This window comes from Cryptococcus depauperatus, chromosome 7 (assembly GCF_001720195.1).
Source record: "Cryptococcus depauperatus CBS 7841 chromosome 7, complete sequence".
NCBI classification, from domain to species: domain Eukaryota; kingdom Fungi; phylum Basidiomycota; class Tremellomycetes; order Tremellales; family Cryptococcaceae; genus Cryptococcus; species Cryptococcus depauperatus.
The window spans coordinates 912,504-928,913 of NC_089474.1; the positions used below are offsets into that span (position 1 = coordinate 912,504).

The 16,410-nt window shown below is 45.8% G+C and overlaps 7 protein-coding genes across 7 annotated transcripts; 5 read left to right on the top strand and 2 right to left on the bottom strand.

Moving 5' to 3' along the window:
• Window positions 1-161: 161 nt before the first annotated feature.
• Window positions 162-1,243, top strand: L203_105691 (uncharacterized protein; the record flags this gene model as incomplete). Its single annotated transcript, XM_066215058.1, has 7 exons — window positions 162-190; window positions 238-305; window positions 373-457; window positions 514-577; window positions 631-906; window positions 981-1,075; window positions 1,129-1,243. The coding sequence occupies 7 exons, from the start codon at window positions 162-164 to the stop codon at window positions 1,241-1,243; spliced, it is 732 nt and encodes a 243-aa protein (XP_066071155.1).
• A 100-nt stretch (window positions 1,244-1,343) lies between these two features.
• Window positions 1,344-2,856, bottom strand: L203_105692 (uncharacterized protein; the record flags this gene model as incomplete). The annotated part of the gene is made up of 2 exons (XM_066215059.1): window positions 1,344-2,615; window positions 2,665-2,856. The coding sequence occupies 2 exons, from the start codon at window positions 2,854-2,856 to the stop codon at window positions 1,344-1,346; spliced, it is 1,464 nt and encodes a 487-aa protein (XP_066071156.1).
• Window positions 2,857-4,318: 1,462 nt separating this feature from the next.
• Window positions 4,319-7,421, top strand: L203_105693 (uncharacterized protein; the record flags this gene model as incomplete). Its single annotated transcript, XM_066215060.1, has 6 exons — window positions 4,319-5,538; window positions 5,587-5,668; window positions 5,714-5,804; window positions 5,852-6,455; window positions 6,506-6,634; window positions 6,683-7,421. 6 exons carry the CDS (start codon window positions 4,319-4,321, stop codon window positions 7,419-7,421), a joined length of 2,865 nt encoding a protein of 954 aa, XP_066071157.1.
• Window positions 7,422-8,209: 788 nt separating this feature from the next.
• On the top strand, window positions 8,210-10,173 carry L203_105694 (uncharacterized protein; the record flags this gene model as incomplete). Its single annotated transcript, XM_066215061.1, has 6 exons — window positions 8,210-8,225; window positions 8,694-9,093; window positions 9,146-9,246; window positions 9,292-9,416; window positions 9,464-10,089; window positions 10,143-10,173. 6 exons carry the CDS (start codon window positions 8,210-8,212, stop codon window positions 10,171-10,173), a joined length of 1,299 nt encoding a protein of 432 aa, XP_066071158.1.
• Window positions 10,174-10,495: 322 nt separating this feature from the next.
• Window positions 10,496-11,740, top strand: L203_105695 (uncharacterized protein; the record flags this gene model as incomplete). The annotated part of the gene is made up of 3 exons (XM_066215062.1): window positions 10,496-11,090; window positions 11,152-11,261; window positions 11,330-11,740. 3 exons carry the CDS (start codon window positions 10,496-10,498, stop codon window positions 11,738-11,740), a joined length of 1,116 nt encoding a protein of 371 aa, XP_066071159.1.
• A 340-nt stretch (window positions 11,741-12,080) lies between these two features.
• Window positions 12,081-12,700, bottom strand: L203_105696 (40S ribosomal protein S26; the record flags this gene model as incomplete). The annotated part of the gene is made up of 4 exons (XM_066215063.1): window positions 12,081-12,143; window positions 12,197-12,285; window positions 12,332-12,482; window positions 12,605-12,700. 4 exons carry the CDS (start codon window positions 12,698-12,700, stop codon window positions 12,081-12,083), a joined length of 399 nt encoding a protein of 132 aa, XP_066071160.1.
• An 879-nt stretch (window positions 12,701-13,579) lies between these two features.
• On the top strand, window positions 13,580-14,789 carry L203_105697 (uncharacterized protein; the record flags this gene model as incomplete). The annotated part of the gene is made up of 2 exons (XM_066215064.1): window positions 13,580-14,486; window positions 14,545-14,789. 2 exons carry the CDS (start codon window positions 13,580-13,582, stop codon window positions 14,787-14,789), a joined length of 1,152 nt encoding a protein of 383 aa, XP_066071161.1.
• Between the last annotated feature and the right edge of the window lie 1,621 nt (window positions 14,790-16,410).

Here is a 16,410-nt window from a genome sequence, read left to right on the forward strand (position 1 = left end):
TAATTGAAAATGAAAAACAAGATTAGAAATGTAAAAATATCAATTCAAAACTTGATAACAGCTTGATTTTTGTTATCAGAGATGGTCCGTGCACATTCGGGTTTTATCTCAATTCTTTATTTTCTACATTTATCATTTACCTCTTTACAAGCCCAAATCAAATGCGATTAGAAAAGCTGTTGTGTTTTCTGTAAGCTCATTCAGATCTGCATAGTGCTCGCTGCTGATATTGTGTAGGCCTGTCCTTCCTCTCGTTTCAGCGGCTACCATTGCAGGACGCATTGCCTTCAATGAAGTGCTTCTAGGTCGGTCGTCTCTCAATATTTTGAGGAGAATGGGCGAAATTAGATACGTTCTGACATTGTTTCAAAGCGGACGCCTTGCTGCCCACCAGTCAAGTGTTTTTGGATCATGGTTCAAGAAAAGTGTGGATAAAACCGGATGGATCTTTTGAGATGTAGGCTGCTGTACTGTTCTACAAGAGCTCTCGAGAAATTGACCACTTAAGCTCAGAAATGGCGTCAAAGAGGGAGCTCATCATCTGGAAGCTGTTGTGCCAGGCTATGTTTTCCATCCTGTGTGTAATTAATGTAAATCGTTGCGAGCGTCTGCTAATTATTAACTACATAGTTGCTTGTGACAATATCACCTCCTTCACCTCTAGATGACAGCGTAGACGAACCTTTGTCTAATCGAACAGTTCACGTCCAATTGTTCAATCTCGCCCGTCAATCCCTCCCTCTGTCATCGTCGTCTCTCCCTTATCCTCTTGTCTTGGAGCCTTTGGCCAGAGAAAACTACTACACGCCAAAAGGAGGAATGAACATGTTGGGACTGTTGAGAAGTCCGATGGTTTTGATGATGCTGTTCACTGGGCTCATGATGTTTGCTTTACCTAAGCTGATTGTTTGTTTTTCCTGTATCACCCATCCATGGAGATTGGCTCATGGCGAGAGCATTGATGCTAACATCAAGATTAGGCAAACATGGATAGTATCGATCCGGAACTGTCGAAAGAAATGGCGGAGACTAGGCAGAAAATGCAAGGATTTCAAAATGGGGATTGGACTGGGGCGTAGGTTATCTCAACCACATTACCTAGTTGCGAGCTAACGCGGTGATGTTCAGTCTGTCAACCATGTTGGCTAGTGGTACGCCAGATACACCGCCTATACAAAAACCAGGATCTACCGCAAATGGAGGAACGTCAGGGCGTACTGGAGGCAAAAAGCGGAGAAAGTAAGAGACAAGAGAGTCTGACAGCTCTGAAAATGCTTGTACATGCAAACGTATACTGCATAAGCAATACTAAAACATTGGCCAATCAACTGAACAAAATATAACTACCACGGCTGTGATACAAAACCGAAACCTTCACCAGCACCAGCCCACCAGACATTTGTTTCGTCTCGACTTTCGCTCTCATTGTTGATTGTGTTGCCCGCATCGTCATTCCATGCGTCATGAGCATCGCTTGAGAACACCGAGTCCACATCCGAGTCTGCTTCGGATGGGGGAATAGACCAGTCCTCCGAGGAGATGGAAGAAAATAGCGAAGTTGTCAACGAAGGGGACATCACGGACGACTCGATAGGACTAGATGGAAGAGATACTGGTGGCAGCGACGGATGGCTGAATGTGGACGGTGAGAAAGGCTGATCGATAATCGTTGATACTTCCAGAGTGGGATAGACCAAATCAATTGAACTTTCCTCAAGCTCGCCATTGCCACTGTTTCTTTCGTCCCAATTTCCCATGATCTCTCTTTGTTCCCCTTGGCTTAATTCCGTTATCGATTTTTCTTCCCAAAGAGCCCACCATTGACCCTGTTCATGCCTTCTGAGACTCTCGCCTAAAAGTGCTCTGACATCACCACAAGACCTTTGCTTGAAGACAAGACGTAGTACGTCAGGCCGTCCACTGGCATCCTGGACAAGTTGGCCTTCGACCGTAGGAGAATGCGGATGATAATCCAGGACTCCCAAAGATTCTAGCTTTGTCAAAAGGGGGATCACCCGAGTAGATGCATGTAGGGAAAAGACGGAATGAATTGGTAGTACGCCTTTGGTAAGTCTTGCGAGAATACTCACCCCAAGAGAAGCCTCATGGTAGGAGAGCTCATTGGTAGGACACAACAAGGCTTCAAGGGAGGGGGAGAGAGGAATAGCAAGCACTGTTGTCTTTTCAGGGGTCACCAAAGCCTCTGGAAGGAGAGGGAGAGCATCCTGTTCGACCTTGGAGTGACCCAAGGGAAAGTAGTGTTGCAAGTCGACAAGAAAAGAAGAGTCAATAGATTTGTAAACGTTGTTGCGCCTCTGTCGCCTGCAAGATTTGCGAACGTAAGGAGAGTATCTGCTGGCTCGAGGGAGAGCCTTGTTTTTGGCGTCTTTCTCGCTGAGCATGCTTGAAAATGCCCTCAAGACAATGGGAGTGTTTGCAGTCACTGCTCCAGAGGGACCCGAAGCAAAACCTCTAGCTGTCCCCAGACCGACACTGGTGGGTATCGAGCGGCCGTGTCCCCATTGAGGTCGCTTTGCCCCTTGTAGACCTTGTCCTACGCGACCAAGCGATCGTTTAGACACAGATGTTTCAACATTGTGTGACCATGAGCCAAACTAATCGAATGTTAGCGCAAGTCCACTGAAAATCTTGAGATTCGCTCACATTCTTTGCGCCATTCTTGATCTTTCCTGTATGGTGCAACTGGTGCGCCGGCGTCGATAAGCTCGGAAATGTCTCATGTACGGCTTGATTCACAGCGCCACGAACCCTTCCAATTGTGTTGATCGTTCGCTTTGGAGCGGTTCGAGAAATAGCAGTCGCCGGCTGGTGGATATACTTTGCGATACCTCGCATTTGACGTATAAACGTCGTCAGCGACGTTGATGTGAAGAGAGGCGGCATAATATACGGCCTCTCTTTCTACGTTGTAAATAAATTTCTCCAAACCAGATGAAAAGGTAAATGTAAAGTCAAAAGTAAAACTTTTTTAAAAAAAAGTCAAAACCAGTGGACTGCCGGTGGAGTGGCAAAACGCGTAGCCACTTCGGCAAACATGTTTTCGGCGGTCGCCGCATGGGGCTCCACAATGGCTTGGAGGCTTCAAGATGAAATTGGGCTTGATAATAAGTGAGCTTTAAAATAAATAGAGAATTAGAATGATAAAAGTCATTTCAACTGGATCATATAACTCACCATCTTTTCCCGCCTAGTTCAAATAGATATCTCTTTGCCTATTCCTCAGCTTTTCAAGACGGATGAGGGTAAGAGAATATGCCAAGTCATCAGAATGAAACCGGAGAGGCTGGAAGAGTATAAAAAGGTATTGCCATCTTCGAAATAGATGATAGGATGCTAACAGAGATTGGTGCATGGCAGTGTCTGGCTTGAAGCTCTTGGTGCTCTGAGAGAGGCACACGTCGTGGGTAAGTATATCTTGCGAAGAGTGTTTGCCTGGCTGATGCTGTTCATGACTAAAAGACCATTCGATCTATTGCTTTGAGCATCATCTCCTAACAGCTCATATGCGTTCTATTGGCAATGATTTGGAAAAAAAGACATGAATGGTATCAAGGAGAGTGAAATGACAAAACAATGGTGGCAGGTGAGCTGATCTTCATGTGTTGGTGTGAGTGCTGACCAACGTCGTAGATGACGGACAGTATGCAAGAGAGCTTCGTTCTGAGAGCTGTTGGGTCGGAGAATGGCCCAGGATGGTGGACAGAGGTGGATGGGGGGTTTTGAATGGAGGACTAGAGAGTCCATCCGCAGGTCTGTTTCCAGAAACGGATGATGCTTGAGGATTGAGGTTTTTATGAATGATATGGCGAAACATGAAAATATGGTTGGGTTATGTTAAATTGTATCTTAAAAAATTCGCATTAATCTATTAATTAGTATATTTTTTGGAGGGGGGAAACGGCCCGTACATCTTTCACAATGTTTTTACATTTAACTTGATCATCATTTCAACTCTGTTTTATTTTATTCCTTGTTTTTTTGGATACTAGACAAAGTCTGTTTACATACTCCGGCCCATAAAAAAGCTGCCATATCTTCAACGGGTACTCGGAAACAGGCTATAGGTATGCGTTCAAGTCTCAAGTATCTTGACCAACGTCAACGAGGGAACTAATCTTCCTTTCTTCCCTTCAAACAAGCGTGGCTTGTACAATTTGAAAAGATCAAGCCAACAAGGCAGGGTGCTATAGCAATTGAAGCTTGTATGTTGTAATGACTTGATGACTGCTATGATTGCATCCTTACTTGCGATTGTCCAGCAACCTATTCATAATCACCTGGCCCTTCAACTGCGACTATGCGCTACACATCCAAAGAGAACGAGCCAGAAGATGGAGAACTTTTTGAGGATGAGTCTAGTCAAAAGTCATCCTCTCAATCTCATTATGAGTGGTCGAATCCGCTCAACACCGATCGATATGTCAATAAAAACGAAATGCCTCCTTCACACACCTCTTCCGCCAGAAAATCAAAGTCAAAGCCTTTTCTCCCTCCTCCAGGCGATTTGAAGGATATTTCTTCTTTCTCTCGGCGACCTTGGACTCGGCATTCTCCCTCTCATCGCTCACGTTCTCCACCTTTGCTTTATGGAAATGACGAAGAACGGAGCAATTCATCTCAATATTCGCTACCGCCAAAGCCTGTCCATCCGTACCGAACTTCTCGAACAGGTCCGCATTCTCCTCGCCATTCTAGAGGATATGATGCGAGCAAAGGCGCATATGATGGTGATCGTAACCGGATGTACGATAATCGGTATAGAGAACGGCTCTCGCATGACAAGAATAGCTCACGGGACGCAAATGCCCGGTATAGTGGATTACCTCATGACAGAAATTCACATAAAGAGGTAGACAGGAGGGGACACCGAGAATTGGACAGAGATCAGAGTCGTCCGCATGAAAGGTCTCGTCAATACTCTATAACGTCTGACGGCGACAATGAAAGAGAGCTTGGTCATAGGAATGATAGGGTGCACCGAAAAGAGATTCAGAAGAATCATGACAACTCACGACGGCGATCACGCTCACCTCGCAAGCGTTCGCCTTTCTACGAGTGTGAGAGGTATCCAGGTGTCGAAAGGGCGAGCAACCATTCATCGCTTGGCGAGCAACCAAAAAGTGCAAGTGGTCTGAAACCGCTGGTACGCAACCGATACCGCCCACCTCAACAGAACTCAGACACAGTCCTTCCCCCTCCGTCTCCTTCCGCTCCACCTCCACCATCGCCCTCCTGTTCGCCGCCACCACCTGAAGGATCACCTCCTCCACTCCCTCCAAATACTGATACTATTCGCAATGTTACCGTGCCCCCTGCTCCCAAGCCTCATGCGCAGGCCGCCACTAGACCCTCATCTCCGAGAACGAAGGAAGAGGACCGTAAAGGCAGAAAAAAAACCTGGAAATTTAAAATGTGGGGGGATGACGAAGAGAGCAAAGCTCTTGGAAAGACTTTTTCGGGCTCTTCCAGTTTGATGAGGTACAATTTAGGAAAGAAATTGGGCGAAGGTACTTTTGGGTAAGTTCATAATTTCTGTTACTTGTCAATAAACTAAGCGGATTGTAGCGTTGTCATGAAGGCTGTTGAAAATGATACAAAAAGAGAAGTTGCTCTAAAAAAGATCACCACACACAATGCTCGGGATGGTGTAAGTTTATTATTCATATCATTGAGTGATGATTGATCAATGTAGACGCATATAACTACACTTCGGGAAATCGAAATACTCAAGAGTTTGCATCACTGTAATGTCGTTCCACTGCTCAATATGGTTATTGAGCGGAGTGAGTCAAAGTAACTAGAGTTTAGTATGGGCACTCATTAGATACAGCAAACCACTCTCAAAATACCTTCATTCGCGGAGAGATGTTTATGGTCTTTCCTTACATGGATCACGATCTTTGTGGTCTCCTCGGCAACAGTGACTTCAAACTCAACCACTCACTTTCCAAACTTTTGCTGAAACAAATCCTTGAAGGAATGGCCTACATTCATGCCAATAATATAATACATCGAGACATCAAAACGGCCAACATTCTCGTAGACAAGTGGGCCCAAGTTATGATTGCCGATTTTGGGCTCGCGCGCCCATGGACCGATACTCTTCCATCCCATATCGCTACAGAATACACCAACATGGTGGTTACACGCTGGTATCGCGCACCTGAACTTTTGCTCGGATCGACTCGCTATAAACCAGCGGTAGACTTGTGGTCAGTTGGATGTGTCTTGGGGGAAATGTACTACAAAAGGCCAATTTTACCAGGTGCTCATGACAGAGGACAGTTGAGCTTAATCATAGGCAAATGTGGACCTCTGAATCAGGAAACATGGCCTGGATGGGATCAATTACCCGGATTTCCAGAAGCTCCTGGTTTTGCATGGGACAAGACACCCAGACAGAGGAATATTCTAGAGGACGCCAAAATGTGGCAGTAAGCATAAATGATTCGAGTTCCCATGAGGACGTTAACGAGGTTTATAGGATGGATCGAGGAGGTGCCGATTTGCTTGTGAAGTTGTTGTCGCTTAATCCAGACAAAAGACCCACGGCCAGTGAAGCTTTAGATCATCCATGGTTCTGGGTCTCCCCCAAACCTGCAGATCCCAAGTCGTAAGTCGGACATGGGATATCGACCAATTTTTGCTGACCAATCGTCAGAATCAAGCTGGAACTTGCTCCTTCGCACGAAATGACAGCGTGGCATAAACAACCTGCCGTACCTGCCCATCAACCTCCACAAAAAGTCTCTTACCAACAACCTCAAAGTTATGCTTACCAGCCTGGTTATAGTGCTCCACAGCAGTCACGTATGCCACAAAGACGGCCTGGTCAAGGAGATGCCTATACCTCCCGTAGTTATTCAGGACAGAATGTCAATCCTTATGGCCCTTCGACACAGCAAGTGCAAGCCCAAGGATATGGGTATCAAATACCAAACCAGTATCACACTGGCATGCCTCCACAGGCTGTCGATCCTTACTCAGTCATGAAATCACATGTCGCTCCTAATCCATATGACTCTGGATTACAACCTACACAAGGTGTGACCCATGGAAGTGTTGCACCGAGTTATGCTGCTGGCCGACAACAAATGGGTTATCCACAACAAACATATCTGGATCCGACAGCTACTCACGGCCAGCCACCAGCGAGCCACATCTTCCCGTCGCGATCAGGCTTGTCTTCTGGCAATGTTCCACCTCCGCCATTCGCATTAAAAGGCCAGAGTGGAGGAAGTGTGCCGCCTCCGCCGTTTGCTCTCAGTGGTGGCAATGGACGTAATGGGTCTGGAAAAGATCAAGGCGCGCCTCATGGATTGAAAAGACATGGGTCTGAGCGAATAGCCGGCGACATAAAGAGGCAAAAGACTGAAAGGGATGAGGGGTTGCCCTATTAAAGTTTCGACTTTTAAAAGGGAATTCTAATCTAGTGGATGGGTATATTGAAGAGAAGGGATCTTCCTTAGCATCCTGTTACATTCTGTCAATCTATCAAGTTATACTCGCACAATGTCATCAGTTCTTAACCATGGTAATCAGAGTAGTTACACATAATGCTCTCTGTCTACCAGGATCTTGGAGTATTAAGACACCACAATAGCAAGTGACCATCCTAATAAACCGTCTATTGTCGCATTTCGTGGCCGTGTTGTACGCCGTGAGAACCTTGAAGCCTTTAGTGTTTACACAATCCTGCCTCTGCCTTCTGCTATCGCCTTCTCAAGTTACCATAGAAGTGACCGTCTTGCCGCTTCATCCATATGTCCATATGTCATCGTATGCTATATGTTCCGATATGACCGACATCATCCCATGCATGAGCTGAGCATCAGCGCAATTTGATATAAAACCGGACCAGGGAAATAATTGTTGATAGGGAAACGATGCACCGCATTCCGCGCCGACCAGCAAATCCGATTTGTCGTTGGGCAGTATTGCCGTAATCCTGCTTGTTGAAGCCTTTCAAACACCTGTCGTTGTCTCGTTGCGAGGAAAAAGAAGATGGAAATGTGGAAAGAATATTACATAGTTTTCTTTTATTTTCTCTTCTATTTTTTTAATGTCGGGGCGAAAATAAGGGATTTTGATTCCGTTAACATTATCAGCATCATAGAAAACAATCAAAAGGACAAAAAGGATTTCTAAATTGCAATTATCTTTTCTTTTCATCTTTCTTCAAGATATCATGGCCGATACGGAAGGTGAGTGTTTTACTTCTCGTCCAGTAGGCAGTGTATGCTGCTTGTCACACATCCAACGCTCTGGTCAGGCATGGCTTTAGGTATCATCGTTGGCCAGGGGATAAAGGCATTGTGGCTACCTACAACAAAGGTGTCTACGAATCTTTGACTCAACGTTTTTATGGGATGACAGCGCTGGCGCTGTATCCATGCCGTACCATGGCTTGTCGGTAGTACATTGTACTTTATAGTACCCGATTTGTGAAGCGGTGGATTCGACGCGGGATTGACAAGGGAGGGCGGAAGAATTTGCTTGATGGGAGTTCTGACTGGCCTTTCGTTGAAGGCCAGCGAGTATTTTTTGTGGTTGAGAGTGAGCTTGTATATATCCAATGTCTGCTTTTCATTCTTTTCTCACTTACTGAGGATTGGAGGCACAATCGCTAACCATGTCTGTCTTGACCGCTCTTAAACGTACTACCAAACTAGTTGGCAATACCTCTGCCATTGGCACAACGTCAGCTGTCACTCCATCGGCTTCTCAAGCTCCTTCAAGTGCAGTCGGATCGTCTCAAGTCCCATCTACCTCTCCAAGCAGCTCTCCAGGTTCGTCAACAGGGCCTTCATCGTCCACAGGACCCTCTACCAGTGCTTCGCCGTCTTCGACAGGGCCTTCATCATCAATCACATCTTCTGGTCCGGGTTCATCTTCTCAGCCTTCCACTAGTCAATCTTCCAGTACACAGTCTTCAAGCCAGTCTATTTCTACACAATCTTCCTTTTCGACTCAGTCAACTGTAGATCCAAACACATCGATCCAGTCATCCCATACTGGACAAACGTCTGCTGCCACTGGGGGCTCTGATCCCTCTAACGGGCCTTCGATAATGTAATTGATTTTCCTTGCTTTTGTACTATGTTGCTTATGCTTGAACACTCAGTTTCAAAACTATCACAGATTCCAATGGATCCACGCGTGTGACAACAACACCTGTTGCAACTGGCATCAGTGGCAACGCGGGTCATAAGGGCGGTGGTACGAGTAAGTCGATTGTGCTATCAGCAACCAGCTCTAATGATGGCGCAGATACTGGTGCTATCGTGGGCGGTGTCATTGGCGGCCTAGCGGGTTTAGCTATCATCCTCGGCCTGCTTTGGTTCTTTTTGATCAAACGTAGGAGGAACAATGAAACAGCATTTGATGAAAAGACGGCAAGTTTTGTAAGGCTGCTAATATCATCATGACTAACTATATGCAGTTTGATCCCGCTTGGGCAGCCCGACACTCGGTCAACGACCCAATTGATCTTTTGGACCCAGCAGTTCCTGTTGCTGGTGGCGTTGCAGCTAGCAGTGGCGCTGGTGCCAGTGCCGACGCCCCTCGTGTAGACCCATACCCATATCAACAAGAGCCAACATATGATCCATTCTCTCATGCGCCGCCGATAAGAATGCCTGAAGCCCGTGATTACATGGCTGGTACTGGCGGATATAACGCTTATGGCGGCTTGGAAGGCGGATATGGTGTCGCTGCAGCTGGCGTCGGTGCAGGCACTGGTGGCACTACAGTGTCTGGGAGTCAATACAGCTCAAGCGAACATCCTTCAGCTCAGGCGCCAGTCAGCTCAACTGCTGTTTCCTCTGCGGCTCTTGCCAAGCAACGCGAAGCCGCTGCAGAACGTCAGGTGGGCAGGAACAGTAGTGGCTATGATATCACTGGCGGAAGCAACGGCCCTCAAGAGGCCATTGGCAGCCCAGCTTCAAGTGAAATGGGGGGAGGGCGTGAGAGCCATATGAGTGATGGGCGAAACAGTGTATATCAACATGCCGATATGGTCAACGTTCCTGAACAAAGAGAGGAGAACCTAGATGAAATCCCCCCCAAGTGAGTATCTGTTTGAAAGATGGATGGAATTCAGCTTATCGTGAACTTTTCAGCTACGAGTCTATACCCAAGAGTGCGCGATAGACAAGACAATCTGAAGTATTTATGGTCTCTTCCGTGGCACATTCATTATAATCCTTCTTTCCCATATCTCCTATTCCGAAATCAGCGATAGTGAACCGACTCTTAGCATACTATTGTAGCCCTGCTCTGTTATGCACATTCTCCATGTAACTGTTGCGTATTATTGATTAGTTACAAGGTGGTTAGCAATTTGATTCCGTCATGGTTTTGATTATAACCTGGTATTTACATGCTTATCTCTTCATCTGTTTCTTGTATCTGTTTTGTTACTTTCTTGCCTTCAACCCTTGTCTGCGTGTTTTATTACTTGTATTGCTTCAATATGCCAAGGGCTTCAGCGGCCCCTATAACTTCCTCGTCTCGTCGAGCCAGAAGAGTTGTCGACTTCGTGTCCCCATCCCCGACTCCGCAACCTATTGCGCCTGCAACGCGTACACGCGGTATCAAAAGGCCAGCTACCTCTTATGCCGAAAACTCTGAAGATGATGCCTTTGACGATGACGAGGATGAAGAGGCTGTAGATGATCAGGAAGGTCAGGAAGATGGCGAGGAAGAAAATGACTTTGAAGAGAATTCTGAGGAAGAAGATGTAAAGGAAGATGATTTCATGGGCATTGAATCAATCCCACAACAAACTATAAGAGTCAAGCTCAAAGTACCAAGACCGACGACTTCAAGCAAGAAGAGCAAGAGTGAAAAGAAGAGCAAAAAGTACAAAAGTGAGAATCGCCTAGACGAGTTGGAAGATGCAGATATGGAAGAAGCAATTGTGCTGGAGGAAGAAATCATAGAAGAAGAGGATGATTTTGAAGAAAGTTTTGAAGATGTTCAAATAGGCAACTCGGGGAAGATGACCGCGAGACAACGGGCAAAGGGTAATAAAGATCTTCAAGATAGTTTGTTGGTGTTGGAAGAAGGCGAGTCGCAAATGTCGAATGACTATAAAAGTGTTTATGCGCTGACGAGTATTTTACGCAGCTCCTTCATCACGAGTGGTGGTCTTGACTGATCAAGAAAAGCTTGAACGGAAAGAAGAAGCGGCGAGACGTCGTCGTCGTCAAATAGAGCAGAAGTTGCAAGATGAACAGGTGAGTTTATACCATGAAGTGAAAGTCTATGGACAACAGTGTAACTAATGTGGAATATTATCATTCAGGACGAAACAATCAATCGTCTACTTCGGGCCCAAACTGCTCGCTCACGCTCAAAAATTGATGCAGCAGATATTGAAGACGAAGCTTCCTCTCAATCCAAACCTGACCGAAAACTGTCCCCGTTCATGCCCTCAGACGAGATGATTCGTTGGACTAGTTCACTCGACGACAATGGAAATGTCACCATTCAGCTTAGCGTGCCGAAAGGCAAGGAGTGGTGGATAGATATGGGCCATTCCAGATCAGAAGCAACTAGAGATACAACAGCCGTTGCAATGATCAGAGAAGAGAAGCTCAAAGCAATGTGCAATGCCCCAGGATGTAACGACAGGCGCAAATATCGATCAGTGAAGCATTTCGAGATGGGAGGTTGTTGTCTTGAGCACTTGAAGAGGGTAGACGCTTCATTATAGATTCGTGTAGCGGATAACTCACCATACGTCGTTATGATCAGGCGGGGCATTTTGCTATTGATCATGCAAAGACAATATTTGCCAATGCTCTGGTATTGATACCTTTGTCGGAAACTAGCATTCTCGTACAGTCGTTTAATCAATCACTTGAATTTCTTGAATGGTTACTTGAGACATCTGTAATATTGTTCTTTGTGGTGCCGCCATTTGATTGTTTGCGCATTCAATCGTACAAAACTCATGAAATGGGTCCTCATGCTCCTTTTCTGTTTGGCTCATTATCTTCGTTCAAACCCGTAAATCGCTTCATGTAAATGGTACAAGACTCCTAAATCTACTCTTAAGCCTTCTCAGCCTGAGCGGTCTTGGCAGCCATGGCAGCAGCGACGGCAGGGTTGATTCTCTAAGAAAAAGGTTAATAGGTCGTCTACAATGAGTAGATCAAAATAATCTGACCTTGCCGTCCTTGAAGATAGCACGGGGAGGGGGAGCCCTGTTCTTCCTGGAGTTGATAGCACCGGGCTTAGCAGATCGGACACGAACGACTAGACGTCTAATTAGCAGTCTCCCCTGCAGCTCAAGTAGGCTTACTCTTGGCGTGGATGGCGCAAGAGACACAGTAGCAAAGACGGATGTAAAGCTTGGGGAGGGCGTACTCGGCATAGACAGAAGCTTCGGAAAGGTCTCGGATGGCAGCAGCCTCAACCATGTTCTTAACGGTGAATCGCTTGATAGCTTTGTCCTGTAGCAAGATCCACATTAGCACCCTCATTTCCAAGACACCATGCCTTTCTCCTGCCAAACTCCTCGCCGCCCAGCCCAGCCAATTCTTCGTCCAGTCATTCATGTCCCGATAATACCCACCTTGGGAACACATCGAGAGCAGTTGGAGCACCTAACGAATTTGACATGACCCCTTCCCTTCTTGTTACGACCACCACCTCGGCGCTTGAACGTCATTTTGCTGTATGTACTAGGTCGGAAGCGTCAATAGAAAGCTGCGAGTGGCGAGAATTGGACGCAGTATCTTTTTGTTGCTCTTGACAAGGATGAGCTAACAAGAAATAAAACGCAATCACATACAAAACCATGGAATCGGCGATATAGCATTGTGGCGCGAATGATGTAGGCGGATCGGGACATACAGAGGGTGTTTCATTCTTAATGCTTATCTCCGATCCGACAATAACGATTTGTGGTTCCGTTGGTACTCTAGTTAATCTTTGCATTTCCACCTTGTCAGCATATGACAACCATGGTTTTCATTTCTTCCAAGGCGACATCTCGACGGCTGTGGCCATATAACAACGAATGCTTTCTCACTATTCTTACAAGGCGGCATCTGAGCAGTTCAATGCTTGTCGTTGTACCCATTAAAAACCTATCAAGTACAACAAAAACTCCCATTCAAGCCATCTCGTACTACGCACAATGCCTGTTCTCAACCAAACCAGCCAGTTATCCTTGCATTCGAGTGTCTCTTTTCTCTGTAGCCAATCTTAATCTGCCGTCTTGTGTTGCAACGATTTTCTTGTCCTGTTTGAATGTACACAACAGGAATCTTTCTCCAGGTGCATGTTTCTGCCACGATGGTCAGAAAAGGTGCTACAGCCAAGCATTTAAAAAGTGATGACATCAACGCTAATTGATGATGGCGGCGATGTCCGCTATCTGTTGAACACACCGGCGGCAAAGCACGTTTATATAATCACCAGCTATTATCTATTAAATTCAATTCCACTTTATATCATCGCAAAACATTTTGAATCCTCATTTCCATTCGTTCTGGCCAAACTCCAGCTTCAACATTACTCCCCTATATCCACTGGCTCGTCTTCTATGCCAGACAACCATGAGCTGCCGTCCCAGACCGCTCCCCTTTCAGGCGAAGAAGCAGCCGCAATAGGACGCGTAGACCGACATCCTACACACAGCAGCACAGGTGCTGAGGCTGGACCCAGCAGGAGCAGTAATCCGCTTCAATCGCAACCTGATCCTTCAACATCACCACAACAATATCTATTCAAATCGCATTCTCAGCGTTTAGCTTCTCAGACACCTACTTCACCCTCTTCAGAGCTTTCCCCGCTCAGTTCTTGCTTGACGTTCCATCTAAACATCTCAGAGTATCCAACACAACATTTGCTCAAGCTCTTGGCGAATCTGTTGCAGCATATCGCGTCATCCAACGATGACCTGCGTTCGGAGCTTGAGGTAGATAGAGATGAGGAAGACGAAGAGGAGTATCATCATGATAGAAGCTCGTCAACTGCTGGTGCCACAAACTCACGGCCACAGTCTGGTGCTTCTGCATGGCTAAATGATCAACGTGGCCCGTCGCCAACAAAAGAGTTATTTGCCGAAGCTGCTGCAACACCTGCATCATATTCTACTTCATCGCGTGCAACACAGACGACATATCCATTGAGTCAATTCCCATTATTTACAGCTTCCAAAGCTTCACTCTCTCGCTCTTCCGCCCTTTTATCGTTTCATGCTCGACACATTCCTTCCATCTCTATTGAAGCATATCTCCTGCGTATATTGAAGTATTGTCCAACAACGAATGAAGTTTTTCTGGGAGTGCTCGTCTACTTTGACAGAATGACAAAGCTGGGAACGCCAGTAGGAATAGGAGGAGAAAGTGCCAAAGCTGGCAAAAGGGGTGAGGGATTCGCCATCGATAGCTACAACGTGCATAGACTGGTTATCGCTGGTGTCACTGTCGCCAGCAAGTTCTTTTCCGGTGAGTTCTGTGCTTTGTAGCTAAGCACCAATTGCATGATAGGCTTATGTAATTGCAGATGTATTCTACACTAATTCACGATACGCCAAAGTCGGAGGCTTACCACCTACCGAACTCAATTCGTTAGAACTCCAATTTCTTTTGTTAAATGACTTTCGTTTACGAATTTCGGTCGAAGAGATGCAAGGATACGGAGACAGGTTATTAGCATACGCACATGGCGCTGGTGACGAGATTGCGACTGTAGGGATAGAAGTTCGGCGGAGTGATTCACGCAAAGTAGGGGATGCAAGGCAGGTATAAAATATCCAAACAAGCAGCTACAGGTACAATCCAACAGATTTTGAGCTGTTCAGCATTGTGGTCAATCCCTGACCGAGTTCTCATCCACCTTGTGGAACGTGAAAGAGGTTTGACAGTGATGTCTGATATTTGTCTTATTGTAGAGCACGTCTGTTCAAGATTTTTGAAGCTTTTTCGCACTTTTTCAGCTACGGGCCTCTTGCCGGCTCCCTTCATTCGTTTCACTTTTTCTGGAATTCTTATTAGCACGAGTCTTTTAGCTGCCAAGCAAGACCTCTATATCTCTGTTCATAAAACTAATCGATCACATTGTGACGCTCCAACTATATATATATATATATATATATTTGGCTGTAACTGAGATTGTCGAGGCAGAAGCTTATGCCAATCTTCCGTGTGAGCGAGATTGAGGACTGAAAACGCTCACAAGAGCTATCCGCTATTATCATTCTCGTTTGAAATCCAGCCAAATGCAAAGCATATTACCACTTTATTCTGGTATTGAGGTTGGCTTCCGATTAATACTCTTCTCAAGCCAGCTGCTCTAAGCGAATGTGTACTTCAAAAAATGCACTTTGCTGTTCTTGCAGCAAATGAAAGACGGGAACTCGATACCAGATATAAATGTCTCTCCATTGAGATAGAACAGGCTATTATTCCATAAGAATTGACCAAAACGACTCAAGGATGCATAGACTCACAACCAATCGGCGAAACAGCCAAACTCTCAAGTATTACTGTACCAGCAATCCGACAAACCCAAATTACAACTTAGTTGTTCACAAGCGACAGACTGGGATTATGTCATATCACGTGACTCGGAGATTATACCGACAAGTATCAGGGATTGTTGGGACGCAGGCACGGATCGGCAAGGACTTTTGTTCATGTTTATGTTGCTTTTGTTCTTCTTGTACTTGTACTTGTTTAGGCGCTGTTTGATTTTAAAGCCTTTTTCTGCCATCTTTTGATTTCCTTGCATCCCTGTCGATCTCCAAGCGGTTGCTAGATGCTGTACATAAACATTATGGGCAGATAACCCGCTTCAGAGACAAGTGGATGGAGGCCTGTACCTTGTATGTTCGACGGAAATTTGTTATCGTTTTGATGATCGTCTTGTATCTTATGATATTGAGGCTGATGGGTTATTGTCTCTGATATACTCTATCCTTGTACATCGATCTTGTAGACTGGGCGCGCTTTTCATACAGTGCCTGTTTATAACGTGTAATATGCCGTCCCGATGATCTTTCATGAACCCCATACAACCGAGAAGTAAGCAGGGCACTGAAAATACTTATACTCATCTTCCTCTCAGTTTTTCTTGTCACTTGAGTTTTTGCGCATCTTCCTTCGTCTCCTTTGATCTTCTTCAGTAGTTGGGCAGGGCATCAAGCACTCTGTTCGAGAAGCAGCCTGTTGATCGAGATCCAGTCGACAGATACCTAACCGGTAAAACTTGCAGTCATCACGTTTTTTGGGCTTGCTTTCACCCCACCTCCACACAAGTTCATCAAAGGCACACAACCAAACCACGACCTATCCGCCTGCCTCTCGGTCTCTTGCAGTCGTTTGCTCAATTGTTCTCATATATACAGTGAGTCTCTTCTTTTCCTCACAT